General features: G+C 43.2%; 1 protein-coding gene across 1 annotated transcript; it reads right to left on the reverse strand.

Moving 5' to 3' along the window:
• On the reverse strand, positions 1 to 891 carry LOC131327635 (uncharacterized). The gene is made up of 2 exons (XM_058360781.1): positions 519 to 891; positions 1 to 425 (listed from the first exon to the last, which is right to left on the reverse strand). Exons 1-2 carry the CDS (start codon positions 889 to 891, stop codon positions 1 to 3), a joined length of 798 nt encoding a protein of 265 aa, XP_058216764.1.
• Positions 892 to 17125: the final 16234 nt, after the last annotated feature.

Raw genomic sequence — 17125 nt, forward strand, 5'->3', positions numbered from 1 at the left:
CTACTTTCCCTTATTCTGCCCATTCTGCTGCTGTGATGAGCCTCCAGGGCTTTGCTTCACAAAACCGGTATGTCCGAGTTGTTGAGTTTTCTGATTTCCAAAGCTCTCATTCCTCTCCTTTTGAGGTTGCGGGCATTGCTGCCGGTAGTGGGCCATAGCCTGACACTTGTAGCACTGAATTGTCTCTATGTCCCGACCATTTCTCTGTTGTTTGCCACGCTCGGGGGTAGTAGTTTTCCAAGGTTGGTTATTTTGCGGCAGGTTAGAGGGTTTGGTGGGGTAGGGTCCACGGTTGGTGCCGGGTGGTTGGGTTCGGATCGACCCACCAGTGTTGTTATTCGCCTTCCTCCATCGAGTTTTGAAGTCCAGCTCTTGACTCTCTAGCCAAAGCGCACACTCCACCACTTCCACGTAGGTGGTGAAGGCTTAAGCCACAATGGCCCTTCGAGCGGTCGTTAGCCCCCACTCGAACCTCCTAGCCTTCTTGTCCTCGTTCGGGATGGAGTCTAGGACGTAACGGGATAGCTCTTCATGCTTGGCCGCGTATTGGGTGACGGTCAAGGTTCCTTGTTTTAGGTTCAGGAACTCTTGTTCTTTGGCTAGGCGGAGGGGCGTGGGAAAGTATTTGCTGAGGAATAAGGTTTCGAACTCAGCGAAGGTCATAGCGGCTACAGTATGCATCGTCTCCATCAGGTCCCACGAATAACGAGCCTCTCCTTTCAGCTGGTACGTGGCTAAGGCCACACGATCTCCATCACGGGTAATCCCTAAGGTTCTAAGGATCATCTTGACTTCATTCAGCCATGTCTCGGCCACGATGGGGTTAGTATCTCCATGAAAGGTCGGGGGTCGGCGTTTGCAGAACTCTTTCATCGCTCGGGTTCGGGTCATTGGTCCGTTGTCGTGGTTTTGGTTTTGGCGGTTGGTGTTCAAAGCGGCTATGAACGCTTGCCTGATTTGGGTTAGGTTGGGGATGGTTTTAGAGGATCCTCCATTATCATATCCTAATCCATGGCGCATATTCACTATCTACGAGGGGAAATCGAAAGGGGAAGTTTTAGTCTACTTAAATAATTTTCCTTTTACAAATGGTGTTTCTTCCTAAAGTCAAAATTGTTTTATTAAGTAGTATGCAACAGTAATCTTTTTCAATAAAACAAAATTTTCATAGATAGAGAAAAGTACAATAGAATGCATAGAGTTCTACTATAAAAACAAAAGATAAAAGAGAACATGAAATGCTCCTACTACATGATTATACTACTAGTGCAACTATAGGCTACAGGGCCTTATCCTAACTCTACTACTACTCTACTAACGGGGTGGTATGAGTCCTAAGGAGTTTCTCAGCTGCTCGATCCACTAGTTGGTTTGTCATGTTTCTAAGTCAGCGGGTCTCAATTAGCAGGTTAACTTGGTAGGGACTCAGGTGGTTCATTTATAAAGAAAAGTTTTAAACCTCGATTAGTAATGTTTTAAGACAGTGTTTTATTAACACTAAGGGAGGCTTTCTAGGTTCCACATTCGATTCTTGATTTAAGTCATCATCCAATTGTTCGAAAATTCCCAGCTTGGTGGTACTGCCAATTTCCACACCTTGCTTCAATCCGAAGATTGTGCTTTCAAAATTCCACCCAATTTGGGAAGGTAAACTTAAACTCAATTCACATTTGTGCAATGGTCGAACTAGCTTATGGTCTACCCATACTACCCATGCCCGAGGTTTTGAACCTAGAGCTCTGATACCATGTTGTAACGCCCCTAATTTTGGGAATGTTAAATAAACATTTTTATTGAAACTTAAATAGAGTCTGGCTCATTATTAAATCATAACTCCCATGATAGTAATTTTATTACATAAGGGAAGGGAAACTAAGGTTCCTAACTATAGCTCCGCCTGCTCCTCCATTCTTGCCAGCTCTTCGGCTTCGAAAGCCTTCAAGGTGTACAGCTCACCTTGATCATCTACAAAGTCTGACACATATACCAACGTCGCCCTAGTATAATATGTCAGGGTCACCAAAGGTAACACCATGAGCTACAGGAGCTCAATAGAATAATCCATACCCATTAACCTTTGACTTACAAATAATATATCATAAAATTAAGGATTTCCACATAGTACATGCATATTTAACAAAACAGTTAACAATGACACATCCACATTTACTATTCTAACGTTGGTGTCCATGATTTTCTGAGTTTCTCCTACGCGACTCATCGTAGACAATGTCTCATTTTTCATATACCAAATCAACATTTCCAAAATCGTTTTTTTACACACCAAACCTTGGTTCCGCCACTCCGGGTTCCCATTGACACACAAAAACATGGAATTTGGCATTGGCTCCTCTCCACGGATAACCAATCCACAATTCAAAACCCTCGGTTCCGCCGCTCCAGGTTTCCGAGTATCCCACAATGGTTCTGTCGGTCTGGGTTTCCATTTGGGTTTTTCAAAAATCATTAAAACAATTGCGTTGGCTCCTCTCCACGGATAACCAAATCACAATTCATCCCTCGGTTCCGCCGCTCCGGGTTCCCATGTGATTTTCGAAAAACACACACACACCACACAATGGGCAAGTCCGGCCACATTTCGGTTTCAAAACCACACCTTGTCTTTAACACACCCTAGGTGTCATGTTTCTACTTTCTCAATTTCTGTGTCTCGTTACATGCATGGACTCCGCGGTAGGACTTTTCACGTACATACACATAAATCATTCATTGTAATCTTGAAACTAAGCTAGCAAGATCATCCAACTCTATATTACTTATCATGCTCATATTATCACGTAGTCATGCTCAAACATTTAGCACACAATATAAAGCATAGTGTCACATGGACAGACACCTTTAGAGTGGATACCACTTATGCTTTATCACACATCAAACAAGTAATCACATATACATGCTCATAACCATCCTTAAGATCACAATACGAATACTTCCTGTAGGTGAATAAATTCAAGTAGTGCTCTGAACAGCACTAGAATGCAGCGGCTTCACGTGCCTCTTGAACATAACCCTAATTTGTCAATGAAACCCTTGTCCTGCAAAATAGACAAGGAGTGAGCGCACCTTTGCCTCTCGTGGCAAAGGCCCTCCGATGCCTTTGTTAGTATCACGTACTAGCAATCAAACCCTAATTATCAGTAGGAAAGCAATATGAAAGCAATGTATTGCGTACCTTTTGCCTCTAGGTTTACCTCATATTTATAGATTTGCATATGCTTGCTGGCCAAGCATCCGTGTTGCCCTCGGATTCCTAACTCGAATAGGAAACCCAGGATATCAAGGATTCTCGTTTCCTTTATCAGTTTATTTCCTTAATCCTTGTAGGACTCTTTCCATAACAAGCCAATCATCTCATACTCGTTGGGTATCTTTCTTAGATCCTATATTCTTGGGATCTCACCCTTTAACGGAATACCGGTGATTCTGGACCCTTCTAGAATGTTCCTTTCAATAGGACTTCTCTCTTTGTTCGGCCATCTCATGGCCGAACAGATGGCCTGGACCAGTTACTTCACATGTAACTGGTCCTTAAGAAACAATGGAGACCATATGCTTTCCTCATTGTTCGGCTCTTTGCCGAACAATGTATCTGAACAATGGCATCACATGTCACTTTCCTTGTATTTTGGTCCAATAACATCTCGTGTTATTGCACCGAGAATCGTGCAACCTCTCTGGACCATTGACTTCTCATGTCATTGGTCCATAGCGTGTTGACCTTTTCTTTGACCGTGCTCGGGCCCGTTTTGTACCTGTTCGGGAATACCTCCCTACAATTGCTCCCCAGCTTTACTTGTTACCCTTTACTTAGATGACGTGTGAAGCTCCTTTACCGAGCAAATTCATTTTGCTCCTGCACCTTATATATTGGTGCAATTTATCATCATTTTACCATGGCAAAAACATCTTTTTCGTTAGGCCATCACAGGCTTTTAGTCTTAACCTTTACACGTGTCGATTCATATTGCTCACATTAAATGCGGACAGGCGTGTTTTGGGGAACGGAACACTCAAACGCCGTTTGGGGTGTCGTTTCGCGTACGCCACCCCACTTTTTAGGGTATTTTTGGGTTTTCGTCCCATTTTCAAAACCCCAATCTCTTTCTTAGACTCCCTCTACAGAAAAGAAAGAAAAAAAATGGTTCAAGCTCTTCCCCGCCATTGAAGCTCTGTTCATCGTCTCAAGGCCTCTTCTTTTTTGCTTTTTAGGGATTCCATCAACTATTCTCGTAAGTCATCACTTCTTCTTCTTACAACTCCATTTCTCTAGTGGATTGTTTACAATCACGTTTTAGGGTTTTATCGTCCCTTTTTCTTTTTACTTCAAAGAACCTCAAATACCTCTCTAGTAATGGGAAGATTTCGAAGACACTGTAATACTCCTCAAACCATGGCTAGTTTCAGATCTCGATATGGGATTCCTGACAACGTAGCTACTGTTTTGGCTCTTGAGGATGCCATTCGTGAGAGTTTCGATTTCGATACTCTTCACATTCCAGTGGTAGCTGTTGTTGAGGGCGGGGTTAGGTTTCCCTTAGCTCCTCTGCTCCGCCAAGTCTTAGCATATTATAGGCTTTCCCCAATGCAGGTTTCTGCTAACTTCTTCCGAGTAGTTATGGGCATAAATGCCCTAAATCAAATGTTAGGGACCTCCCTAGGCTTGTACGATATCCACCATCTATATAGCATTTCCAGAACTGGGGACGCCCTTAAGTATTATTTAAAAAGTAGGGATTCTAGAAAGAAGCTCGTTCTCGAACTCCCTGACTCTGCTCGTGGGGATGATGACGACTTTCTGATCGTTACGGGCAACTTCGAACCCAGAGATGAGGACGACCAAGTGATTGGTTTCCATGCCCCTCACATTTTCGGGAGCCCACGTTAGTGCTTTCCCTTAATTTCATATGTTTTGTCCTTTTTCATAGGAAAAGCTTTTTCGTGCTTCTAATTGCTTGTGCTTTGTTTCAGCATCAAATATTAACCGTGGTTATAACATCATAACCCCACAAGTTCACGTAGCTAATATCAGACGAGCACTTGCATTCAACGGCGAAGGGACATACCTTGCAGGCCGAGCAAGAGCAGCTCAAGTACTTCTCAGCTACAAAGCTTCGTACGGTGGGTTTATTGATCTGAGAACCCGAGCAGCCGATAATCCTGCAGTAGCTGGTCCTTCAAGACCAGTCCCCGAACAAGAAGAGAGGCGTTCTCGGACACCTCCGATCTCTAACGAACCAATCCCTCTTGCTGAGGAAGCTTCCAGTTCCACATCCAACTCGTCTTCCAGCGGCCATACCCTCTCACCTTCAGAGATGAACCGGCCAATTGACTTGGGCAGCCTTCTCACCATTCCTGGTCGAGGTCGTGGTCGGGGCCAAAGTATTCAAGGTCGTGGTCGTCGCCAGACTCAAACGGATGCTCCTCCTGGATTTTCTCTAGAAGAGATTGAAGCCCTCCACAGAGAAAAACGTCAACGGGTGGAGGAATCCCAAGAAAGACCCCCACCATCCTCCTCATCTCCTGCTCCAGCATGGGCTCCCTTTTTCTCTCATGGGAACCGAGCTATCACTGCTCGGGACACTGTTGAAACTGAAGGGACTGCACTTGCATTGTCCCAGGCCTTTCTGTTGCCTGGGGATATGCAAAAAGAAGTTGCAATGTCTCCTGACAACCTCCTTAGCTCTTTCATGTCCCATAACGCCAAGGTAAAGTTTCTTTTTGTAACCATAGCGTATATAGCGTTTGATATGTACGTTTATCACAGCTGTTGCTTGATCGTTCCAGGTGATGCAAAAAATGGTGGCCATGGCTCAAAAACTCAGCCAATCTGAGCCCCAACGTGCCAAACTGGTCAGCGAGAACAACAAGCTTCAACGCACCATCATCAGGCTTGAGAGAGAAAGAAACCTAGCCCTGGGAGAAGCTGATGGACTTAAAGGACAACTGAAGGGAGCTGAGGATAGCTTACATCAAACTCTGAAAGAATTGGAAGCGAGCCAGACGGAAGCCAAAGCTGCTTTTGAGAAGGGGTATAACAAAGGAATCAAGGTTGCCGCTGAAAGCTACACAAGCCAAATGCCTGGAATTCAGGACCAAGTTTGGGTGGCCTCTTGGACAGCTTGCTTTGCCAAAGCTGAGATTCCTGAATCATCTCCTCTCTGGACCAACATTGAACTGCCCAGTGCTGCTAGTCAAGAGGAAGATATTGCAGAGGAGAGAGATGAAGAGCAGGTGGTGAATGTGTCTGAGCAACATTCGTCTGAGCAACATGTTCCTGATGTTGAACCAGGTGAAGTCATGACCAATCCTGGCCAGAAGGAAGTCAGTGGTGGTCAACCTGAACATACTTCGGAAGGCTCGACTGTTCCAACAGCTCCTACGACTGCTCCTACAACTGTTCAAGATCTCACAGAAGACGAATAAATGCAATCGTCATGTTTTTGACAATCTGTTTTACCACCTGTTTGAATATGTGGTTTTGTGATGTTAGAATACTGTGTTAAAAACTCGTTTAGTATTTCGTACTTGTCTTTGATTTGTAAGTTTCCCGTACTTAATCGTTTGAAGTTTCACATACTTATGCATATATTCGTATGCTTCCAAGTTTGTGCATATTCTCGTATGCTGTGGACTGTTTGTGCATATTCTCGTATGCTCTATGCATGTATTCGTATGCATCGCAAGGGTTTAAGTTTCTCGTACTTGAATATTTCATGGCTTAAATTCCAAACAAGTGTTCTCACACTTTAAGTTTCACGTACTTAGAACATCACACAAGTGTTTCGTACTTGCGTTCTCACAAGTGTTTCGTACTTGCGTTCAAGTGTCACGTACTTAAAAGGAAATCTCACAAGTTGATAAGCAGTGATTAATGTTTCACGTACTTAAACTTGAGTTTAAGTTTCACGTACTTAAACTTTTGTTTTAAGTTTTACGTACTTAAATGTTTGAAATTTACACAAGTGTTTCGAACTTGTGTTCAAGTGTCACGTACTTAAATGGATATCCTATACCCTGCTCCCCAATACGAATGAGGGAAATTAATTTCGTAATTCGTATTTAAAACAAATACCAAAAAAATAGCAATTTATACTAAAAAAGTAACTTTCATTCATAAACTGTAAAACTCAAGAGGGCGTTACTCGTACCCCTTGTAGCTAAAATAACAAAACTAGAACACAAGAGAGTTTTATTCGTAACTCTCACACAATCACGATGTGCAAAAAGAAAAATTTATTCATATAAAAAACTTTCTCAGATTATGGACATTCCAAGGTCTTGGCACTTGGTTCCCGTCCAAGTCCGCCAATCGATAAGCCCCAATGCCCGCGATTTCTGTAACTCGATATGGGCCTTCCCAATTCGCCCCTAGCTTTCCCTCATTAGCCACTTTAGTATTGCCGAGCACTTTTCGTAGCACAAGGTCTCCAACACCAAACTCTCGTGGGTGTACATTCTTGTTATAACTTTTGATGAGCTGCTCTTGGTATGAGGCCAAGTGCACCAGGGCCCACTCTCGTCGTTCCTCGGCAAAGTCTAACTCAATCTCCAAGGCTCTGTCATTTCCTCCACTTTCAACCAAAGTGGTCCTGTTGGTCGGCAGACCTATTTCCAATGGAATAACAGCCTCTGTTCCATATGCTAATGAATAGGGGGTCTCTCACGTAGACCTCCTAGGCGTTGTTCGGTATGCCCATAGAACCAATGGCAATTCATCGGGCCATTTCCCCTTTGCCTTATCCAAACGTTTCTTAATCCCATCAAGGATTGTTTTGTTTGAAGCCTCTGCTTATTCGTTGCTTTGAGGGTAGGCTGGAGTTGAGTAATAATTTCTTATCCCATACTGGGCACAGAAAGTTTTGAATTTCTTCTGAAATTGCGATCCATTGTCTATAATCAACGAATAAGGTACCCCAAAGCGAGTTATGATGCTTTTCCACATGAACCTTTCTATCATAGGTTCAGTGATCTTGGCCAATGGCTCAGCCTCAATCCACTTAGTGAAGTAATCTGTTGCAACTAGTAGGAATTTTCGATTCCCAGTTGCTTTGTGTAGTGGACCTACTATGTCCATTCCCCATTGAGCAAACGGCCAGGGACTTGTCAGCGGCACCAGGTCCTCGGCTGGTGTTCGAATCATTGGTGAAAATTTTTGACATTTCTCACAAATTTTTACGTACACCTTAGCATCTTCTTGCATGTACGGCCACCAATACCCTTGGGTGATTGCTCGGTGGGCTATGGACCGACCACCAGCATGGCTTCCACAAGTTCCCTCGTGAATTTCGTGGAGGAACTTTTGCACCATCTCAGGATGCACACAAAGCAAGTAGGGTCCTGTAAAAGACTTCCTATATAGTTTTCCTTCTGGGGATAACCAGAACCGAGCAGATTTGGTCCTAATTTTATGAGCCTCTTTTTTGTCCAAAGGGAGTGTTTCATCTCGTAAAAACTCCACTATTGGGTCTATCCAACTTGGTCCTTGGTTCACGTCCAAGACCATCTCCACACTTCTCCCAATGCTCGGCTCAGTCAGATACTCCACGGCTATTTTTCTTTTAAACTCAGATGGTACAGCTGCGGCTAACCATGCCAATGAATCTGCATGAGCATTCTTTCCAGAACTTATCTGCTCAATATACACCTTTTCGAAGGTATCGAGCAGATCTCTGGTCACCTGTACATATGCCGCCATCTTCTCGCTCCGGGTTTCATATTGCCCGGATAGCTGATGAACTACAAGTTGTGAATCACAATATACCCTAACATGTTCGGCTCTTAGGGTTTTTGCACTTCTCAAACCAGCTAAAAGTGCCTCGTACTCCGCCACGTTATTGGATGCATTGAACCCAAGTCGAACTGATAGTTCCAACATTGATCCTTCAGGGGGAAAAAGAACTACCCCTATCCCTGATCCGGTATTGCAAGCTGACCCATCAACGAACAGCTTCCATTCCGGGGGATCTTGTTCGGCTAATGCCTGTTTCTTCGTTACAGGAGACTTTGCTTCACACTCCTTTCTCGTAGGAGGCAAAGGTGCAACCGCAGGTGAGAATTCTGCCACAAAATCTGCCAACACCTGGCCTTTGATTGCTGTGCGCGGCTGATAGTCGATGTCATATTGGCTCAACTCAACGGACCAAGTCGAGATCCTTCCCGAGAAATCTGCCTTTCGGAGCAGTGATTTTAATGGGAACTCAGTGTAAACCACAACTTTATGGCTCTGAAAATAATGTGGCAATTTTCTAGTTGCTGTCTTTAATACTAGGACCAATTTCTCGAGGGGCAAATACCTTGTTTCGGCATCTAACAAAGTTTTGCTCACATAATAAACTGGGATTTGCTCGGATCCCTTATCTCTTAAAAGTACTACACTCACAGCATGCTCAGAAACAGCTAAGTATAAAACTAGAGACTCACCTGTTTCTGGAGTCGAAAGAAGGGGAGGAGAGGCCAAATATCCCTTTAGATCCTGGAAGGCTTGTTCACATTCTGCTCCCCATTCGAACCCTTCCCTTTTCTTTAACAGCTGAAAGAAAGGTCTGCACTTGTCACTTGATTGGCTAATAAATCGATTAAGAGCTGCTGCCATCCCAGTCAATCGTTGGACTTCTTTCGTTGTCCGAGGACTTTCCAAATTTTGTAAGGCCTTTATTTGGTCGAGATTCGCCTCTATTCCCCTTAGAGTTACAAGATGGCCCAAAAACTTTCCAGAACCGACTCCAAACGGACACTTCGAGGCGTTGAGTTTTAACTTGTATTTCCTCAAAATCTCAAAAGCTTCTCTCAAATCTGCAATATGGCCTTGCCCAGCTTTACTTTTTACCACCATCTCATCTATGTAAACCTCCATAGTTTTGTCGAGCAATTTTCTGAACATGATGGTTGCCAGTCTCTGAGACGTTGCCCCTGCATTCTTCAACCCAAAAGGCATGACATTATAACAGTACAACCCTCGTGGTGTAATAAAAGACGTCTTCTCCTGATCTGGCCCGAACATTGCAATTTGATGGTATCCTCGATATGCATCGAGAAAACTCATCCGTCCATATCCCGCTGTTGCATCAACCAACTGGTTAATCCTTGGAAGAGGAAAACTATCCTTTGGGCACGCCTTGTTTAAATCTGTGAAGTCAACACACACACGCCATTTTTCGTTCTTTTTCTTGACGACAACAGTATTTGATAGCCATTCTGGATAATAAACTTCCCTTATTGCCTTGGCTTCCAACAAATGATCCACTTCTTCAATTACAGCGTCAACGTGCTGTACGGCTGCCCTTCGTTTCTTTTGAATGACCGGTTTATGCTGTGGATCTATATTCAAGTGATGGCAAATAACATCTGCACTTACCCCAGGCATCTCCTCTGGTGTCCAAGCAAATACATCGACATAAGTTTTCAAGAAACTTATCAGTTCATTCTCTTCCTCTTCTGGCAGTGATTCCCCAATTAGAAAATACCTATCTGGATTAGTCTCATTGATCAGTGTTTTCTTCAAATCCTCAACTACCCTCTCGGTTGGGTCTTTTCCAATATCCTCAATGGTCGGCAGATCCGGAATTTCCACAGTATTAACATGGTGGCCATTATGGACTCTTTTTATGATGGATACCAAACATTGTCGAGCTATCTTTTGGTTACCTTTGATGTGCTCAATCCCATTAGACCCTGGGAACTTTACCATCTGATGGAAAGTTGAAGAGACTGCTCTCATCTTGTGCAACCATGTTCTCCCTATAATCACGTTATAGGAAGACGGTACGTCCACCACTAAGAAGTCGGTTCGTAGCACCACTGTCCCAACCCGAACAGGCAAAGTTACCTTGCCTAATGGCCAAACTGCTCCTGCCCCAAATCCGACCAAAGGAGTTACTGATTGTACTAAATCTTCTTGTGTGAGCCCCAGTTTCTTGAATGCATCATAGTATAGTACTTTGGTGCAACTCCTTGAATCCACCAGGATTCTTTCCATATCATATTCCCCAACTCGTAGGGTTATGACCAAAGCATCATTGTGAGGTATCTGGACTCCTCCCAGATCTTCATCTGTAAAAACTATGCCTTCGTTGCCTGCCCCTTCATTGCGCCCTCTTTTCTTTCCCAACTGCATTACATGTTGGTCATGTTTCACTTGTCTCTGAAGCAATCTCACCTCATTTCTCGTATAAGGTTTGGCTAATCCATGTATCATATGGATTACCCCTTTTGGATTCTGTTCGTAATCCAACTCCATTGCCTTGTCTTCATCCTTGGAATCTTCTTGGATAAATTCTTTGAGATAACCTCGTGAGACCAAATCATCAAGATGCCGTTTAAACATCTCACAGTCCTCAGTCATGTGACCCCAATCCTTATGGTAACTGCAGTGCTGATTCGTAGCACGTTTTGCATCTTTATTCCCACCAAGAGTTGGGGGCCATTTGAAATAAGGTTGATTCTTTATTCAATAAAGAATCCTGTAAATGGGCTCTTTCCAAACCGTGTTTATTGAAAAGAATGACTTGGGATCCGGGGCTTGTTTATCCTTGTACTGCTCTTTCTTCGCCTGCCCATAATCTTTTCTTTCACGATAAGTTTTGGGCTCTGGCTTGTCAGCTTTCTTTATAGGCCCCTTTACTTGCTCGGCGGCCAACTTACTATCCTCTCGTAGGATGTCATCCTCGTTCCTGGCGTGCTGCTCAATTCTCTCCATCAATTTTGCCAATGTCTGCACGGGACTCATGTTTAGAGACTTACGCAGTTCCCCCCGAACAGGTAAGCCTGTTTTGAACGTGGCTATTGCGTATTCTTCACTACATCCTTCAATCTCGTTGAAGGTTTCCCAGTAATTCTTTGCATAAGTCTTGATCGGCTCGTCCTCTCCTTACTTCATAAAAGAAAGACTCTCAAAGGTTTTGGGAGCTTTCCTGCTCGTCAAGAACCGTGCAGTGAATTCCTCGGCCAACTGCACCCATGTTCGGATAGAGCGTGAGCCCAATTTTGTGGAACCAAGACAAAGCAACCTTCCCTAAACTCGACGGGAACATCTTCCACATGATTGCATCATCTCCTTCATGCATAAACATTGCTTGCTGGTAATGCTGTATATGGGCCACGGGATCAGCATCTGTCTCTTAGAGGATGAACGTTCCGTGCTTTACCCTGGTCGACAATCTAGCCTCCTGTAACTTTTTTGCAAATGGGGAGGATGCTATATTCTGGAGTGCTTTCCGTGCTGCTTCCCGTGCAGTCATGGCTTCATCCTCTGGTCCTTTCTTGGATCTAATTCTTTCCCAATCGGAATCAGGTCTCTCGTACCTGTCCCTATGATGTTTCCTACTCCCTTCCTCCTCGGGGGTAGAGCTTCGACCTCTGCTTCTCCTCTTTCTCGGAGATACCCTCCTTCGCTCGGGTGTTCGGATCTTGCTCCTTCCTTTTCGTGGAGAAGCTTTATGTCGCCTTGGGGTCAAACTTCTGCTTCTGCTCCTTCTTCCTCGTGAAGGAGCCTTTTTGTACTGTACTAAAGCATATTCACTGCCTCTAGAATTTTTTCGAGATAGTCCGGAGTCCTCTGGATGTTCCCTGATCCTCTCTAATTCTCTGATCTCATATTCTCGTTTTTTGATCAAACGAGCATATTCCACAATTTCTTGTCTCTTCTTATCAAGAACATCTTCGCTACGGTATACACTTCTGGAGTGTGCAATCGATTCATCCCCTCGATGGGATTTAGTCCTTCTCGTGGACTTCGATGCCGTCTCTCCATCTCTATTTTTGGAGTTGCCATGGATAGTAAGGGGGTGGCCCTTACTCGTGGTCCTCTTGTGTCCTCCTTCGGGCTTTCTCGGAACCCCGGGTGGAGACTTATCCCCTCCTCCAATTAACACATCCTTTGGGTCGTGTGGCGTTGCTGGATCTATTTCCACCATGGTCGTATTTCAAAGGGAACTCTTTCGATTCCCACAGACGGCGCCAATTGTAGGTGAATAAATTCAAGTAGTGCTCTGAACAGCACTAGAATGCAGCGGCTTCACGTGCCTCTTGAACGTAACCCTAATTTGTCAATGAAACCCTTGTCCTGCAAAACAGACAAGGAGTGAGCGCACCTTTGCCTCTCGTGGCAAAGGCCCTCCGATGCCTTTGTTAGTATCACGTACTAGCAATCAAACCCTAATTATCAGTAGGAAAGCAATATGAAAGCAATGTATTGCGTACCTTTTGCCTCTAGGTTTACCTCATATTTATAGATTTGCATATGCTTGCTTGCCAAGCATTCGTGTTGCCCTAGGATTCCTAACTCAAATAGGAAACCCAGGATATCAAGGATTCTCGTTTCCTTTATCAGTATATTTCCTTAATCCTTGTAGGACTCTTTCCATAACAAGCCAATCATCCCATACTCATTGGGTATCTTTCTTAGATCCTATATTCTTGGGATCTCACCCTTTAACGGAATATCGGTGATTCTAGACCCTTCTAGAATGTTCCTTTCAATAGGACTTCTCTCTTTGTTCGGCCATCTCATGGCCGAACAGATGGCCTGGACCAGTTACTTCACATGTAACTGGTCCTTAAGAAACAATGGAGACCATATGCTTTCCTCATTGTTCGGCTCTTTGCCGAACAATGTATCTGAACAGTGGCATCACATGTCACTTTCCTTGTATTTTGGTCCAATAACATCTCATGTTATTGCACCGAGAATCGTGCAACCTCTCTGGACCATTGACTTCTCATGTCATTGGTCCATAGCGTATTGACCTTTTCTTTGACCGTGCTCGGGCCCGTTTTGTACCTGTTCGGGAATACCTCCCTACACTTCCATTCAAGTCTATGTTTCCAAAATCTGTTCTCTCTTCCTCTTTGAGAAGTTCAAAACAACATATATTTTTCCGGAAGATAAAGTCAAGTTATTCAAAATAGTCAAGTTATTTCCTTTCTAGCCTTTAGTAAAATACTTTTCAAGTTCTCATGCATTTCAAACAATACAAACGATATACACATTTTTATTTATTTATACTTAGAGATAGGGGGTAAGAATATTCTACCTTTCTTCTTGGCGGTAGCGCGGCTACGGAAAAGTATGTACGTCGGCGATTGCACGGAATGACTTCCTACGGTAAGCTTGTGGTAGTTTCGAAAGAGAAAGGTTTCTCTCGAAACTAGTTCTTGACTACACTACTAAACTTTTTAGATCGAGAGGGTGGTCAAGTGGTGGTTTAGTGGTGGCCCTGAATGAGTTTCTTGAAGAACTCAAGAACAATGAAGAACAAGCAAGAACACAAGAATTTCTAGAGAGAGAATTTGAATGATGGAAGGTGTGAGTTGAATGGCATGAGGGGGGTCCTATTTATAGCAAAATTTTGGCTCCCTCTCTCTCTCCTTGGCCGGCCCTCTCTCTCTTTTTCTCCCATGGATTTGCTCCATAGTCTTGTCAAATCAAGCCTTTCAAGCATGCAAAGTATTGTCACTTCCATTTTTTTGGCTTAAGGCTATATAATGCAAGTAGGATCTTAAGTTTTCTAAGTAAATCCTAGGTGATTATAGTCTAAGTTGTAAGTCTTACAAGTCTAAGATGTTAGCCTTCCATGTTTAGTCATTCCTAGGTCTAGGTTGTAGTCAAAATCTAGGGTAATTAAGGGCTAGGTTCTAGGATGATTAAAGGCTAGATTTGTCATTAGGCTTAAGGGCTAAAGATGGTGTAAGAAAGCATAGCTTTCTAGGAGAAAATAGGCACATGCACACACACACACACACACACATCTCTCTATCTATCTATCTATCTCTTTCTCTCTCTCTCTCTCTCTCTCTCTCTGTAATGCCCCGAATTTTAGGTACGTTAATGAGGCATTTATTACATAATAAAGAGAGTCTGGCTCATTATTACATCATAAATACATCATAAGTAAAGGGTACATTTACTCAACAAGGGAGATAGCTAGGGTTCCTAACTACTGCTCCGCTTGCTCCTCCATTTTGGCAAGCTCCTCTGCTCCAAAAGCTTCCACGGTGAACTATTCGTCTTGAACATCTACAAGGTCTGACACATTATACCAGCGTCACCACCGATATAATATGTCAGGATCACCAAAGGTAACACCATGACCTACAAAAGCTCAGCAGAACAATCCCATACTTGTTAACCCATAACTTACAAACAACAGGTTATACAATCATCGATTTCCACATGATACATGTATACATAGCTAACAATCACACATCCATATTCGTTAATCAACTATCGTTGGTGTCCAAGATTCTCCGAGTTTCTCCTACGCAACTTATCGTAGACCGTGTCTCCATTTTCATATACAAATCAACATTCTCAAAATTATTTGTTTAACACACCCAACCTCGGTTCCGCCGTTTCGGGTTCCCGAGTATCCTCACAATGGTTCCGCTGCACCGGGTTCCCATTGGCACACAATTGCATTGGCTCCGTACCGCGGATTACCAAGCCACACACCCAACCTCGGTTCCGCCGCGCCGGTCTCCGGAGTATCCTCACAATGGTTCTGCCGCGCCGGGTTCCCATTGGCACACACACACACACAACTCACATTATGCACCAAAACCGGTCATAATGTAGTTTCAAAAATATTTCCTTCCTCTGAATACATTTCCTTTCATTAACCACACCCTAGGCGCCATGTTTCTACTTTCTCGGTTCTCGTGTCTCGATTTCATGCAAAGACTCCGCGGTAGGACAAAAGTAAGCATGAAACATTCTAACAAGATCATCCAATTCTATAATATACCACAAGTAACACAATCAATTCATGTATACAAACTCATACTCCTTGAAATATCAAAATACGAATACTTCGATTCACATCGTAACGTTTTAACTTTCGAAAACCGTTATTTCTTAGAAATTCAAAACTACAACGTTATACTTGAGTAAGTGAGTAAGTAAGTAAGTAAGGATTTCTTTACCGTTCTTCTAGGCGGTAGTCGGCTACGGAAGGTTAGTCGGTGGTCGGATGGAGTAACTTCCTATGGTATGCCTTCGGGAGCTTCGAAAGAGAATGGTTTCTCTCAAAACTTCTTCTTGACTAACACTACTCTACTTTATGGATTGAAGGGTGGTCGGGTGGCGGTTTAGTGGCGGCTTTGAATGAGTTTCTTGAAGAACACAAGAAGAACTTAAGAACAAGAAGAACAAAGCAAGAACAAAGGATTTCTAGAGAGAGAAGTTGAAGAATGGAAAGGTGTGAGTTGAATGGCATGGGAATGGCTCTATTTATAGCCAAAACTTGAGCTCCCTCTCTCTCTCTCTAAGGCCGGCCCCCCCTCTCTCTCCATACCTCAATGTTTCAAATATCAAGCTTGATTGAAAGCTTGATGGGTTAGGTCAAGGTGCTACCTAGGCTTGCATGGCTAGATTGTGTACCTTGGATGGGATTTTGGAAGATTTGGTGGATGGAAAGGAGAGTTTCTACAAGATTTGGTGTTAAACAAACATAAAAGGACAATGGAGGTTAGATTCTTGGCTAGGAAGAAAGATACACCCATGGATTTGAAAGATGTAAGAAGATCATGGTGTGGTACAACCAAATCTCCTTCCCTCTCTCTCTCTCTCTCTCTCTCTCTCTCTCTCTCGGCCAACTCTCTCTCTCTCCCCCCCCTCTCTGTCTCTCTCTCTCTCCTCGGCCCTCTCCTCTCTCTTTCTCTCTCTCTCTCTCTCTCTCTCTCTCTCTCTCTCTCTCTCGCAAAAGTACACATATGTATATATATATATACACGTATGTACAAATAAACATAGAATAATAGGTACGTTGGTGCTTGAGTCAAGGAAACTTAAAGGCTAAGATTTTCTTTTAAAACAATAGAATTAGCACATGTGTACTTAGCAATATAAATATCCAACCAAGTACATATATTTATATAAAACTAAGGTACTATGAATCTAAGGAGATCATCTTCCCATTAAAATAACAAATAAGTACTAGTATTAAATAAATCAACAAAGTACTAGGAAATCTTGGGTTTAGACATACCCTAATATTTAATGCATAAAAGTACATGGGAATCCAAATCTTGATTATTTAAATAAAAACTTGTACCTTGTTGGAAGATTAAGGCTATTACCTAATGGGTAATAATTTCCCTTGCGGTTAAT

The sequence above is a fragment of the Rhododendron vialii genome, chromosome 5a (genome assembly GCF_030253575.1).
Source record: "Rhododendron vialii isolate Sample 1 chromosome 5a, ASM3025357v1".
Taxonomy (NCBI): Eukaryota; Viridiplantae; Streptophyta; class Magnoliopsida; order Ericales; family Ericaceae; genus Rhododendron; species Rhododendron vialii.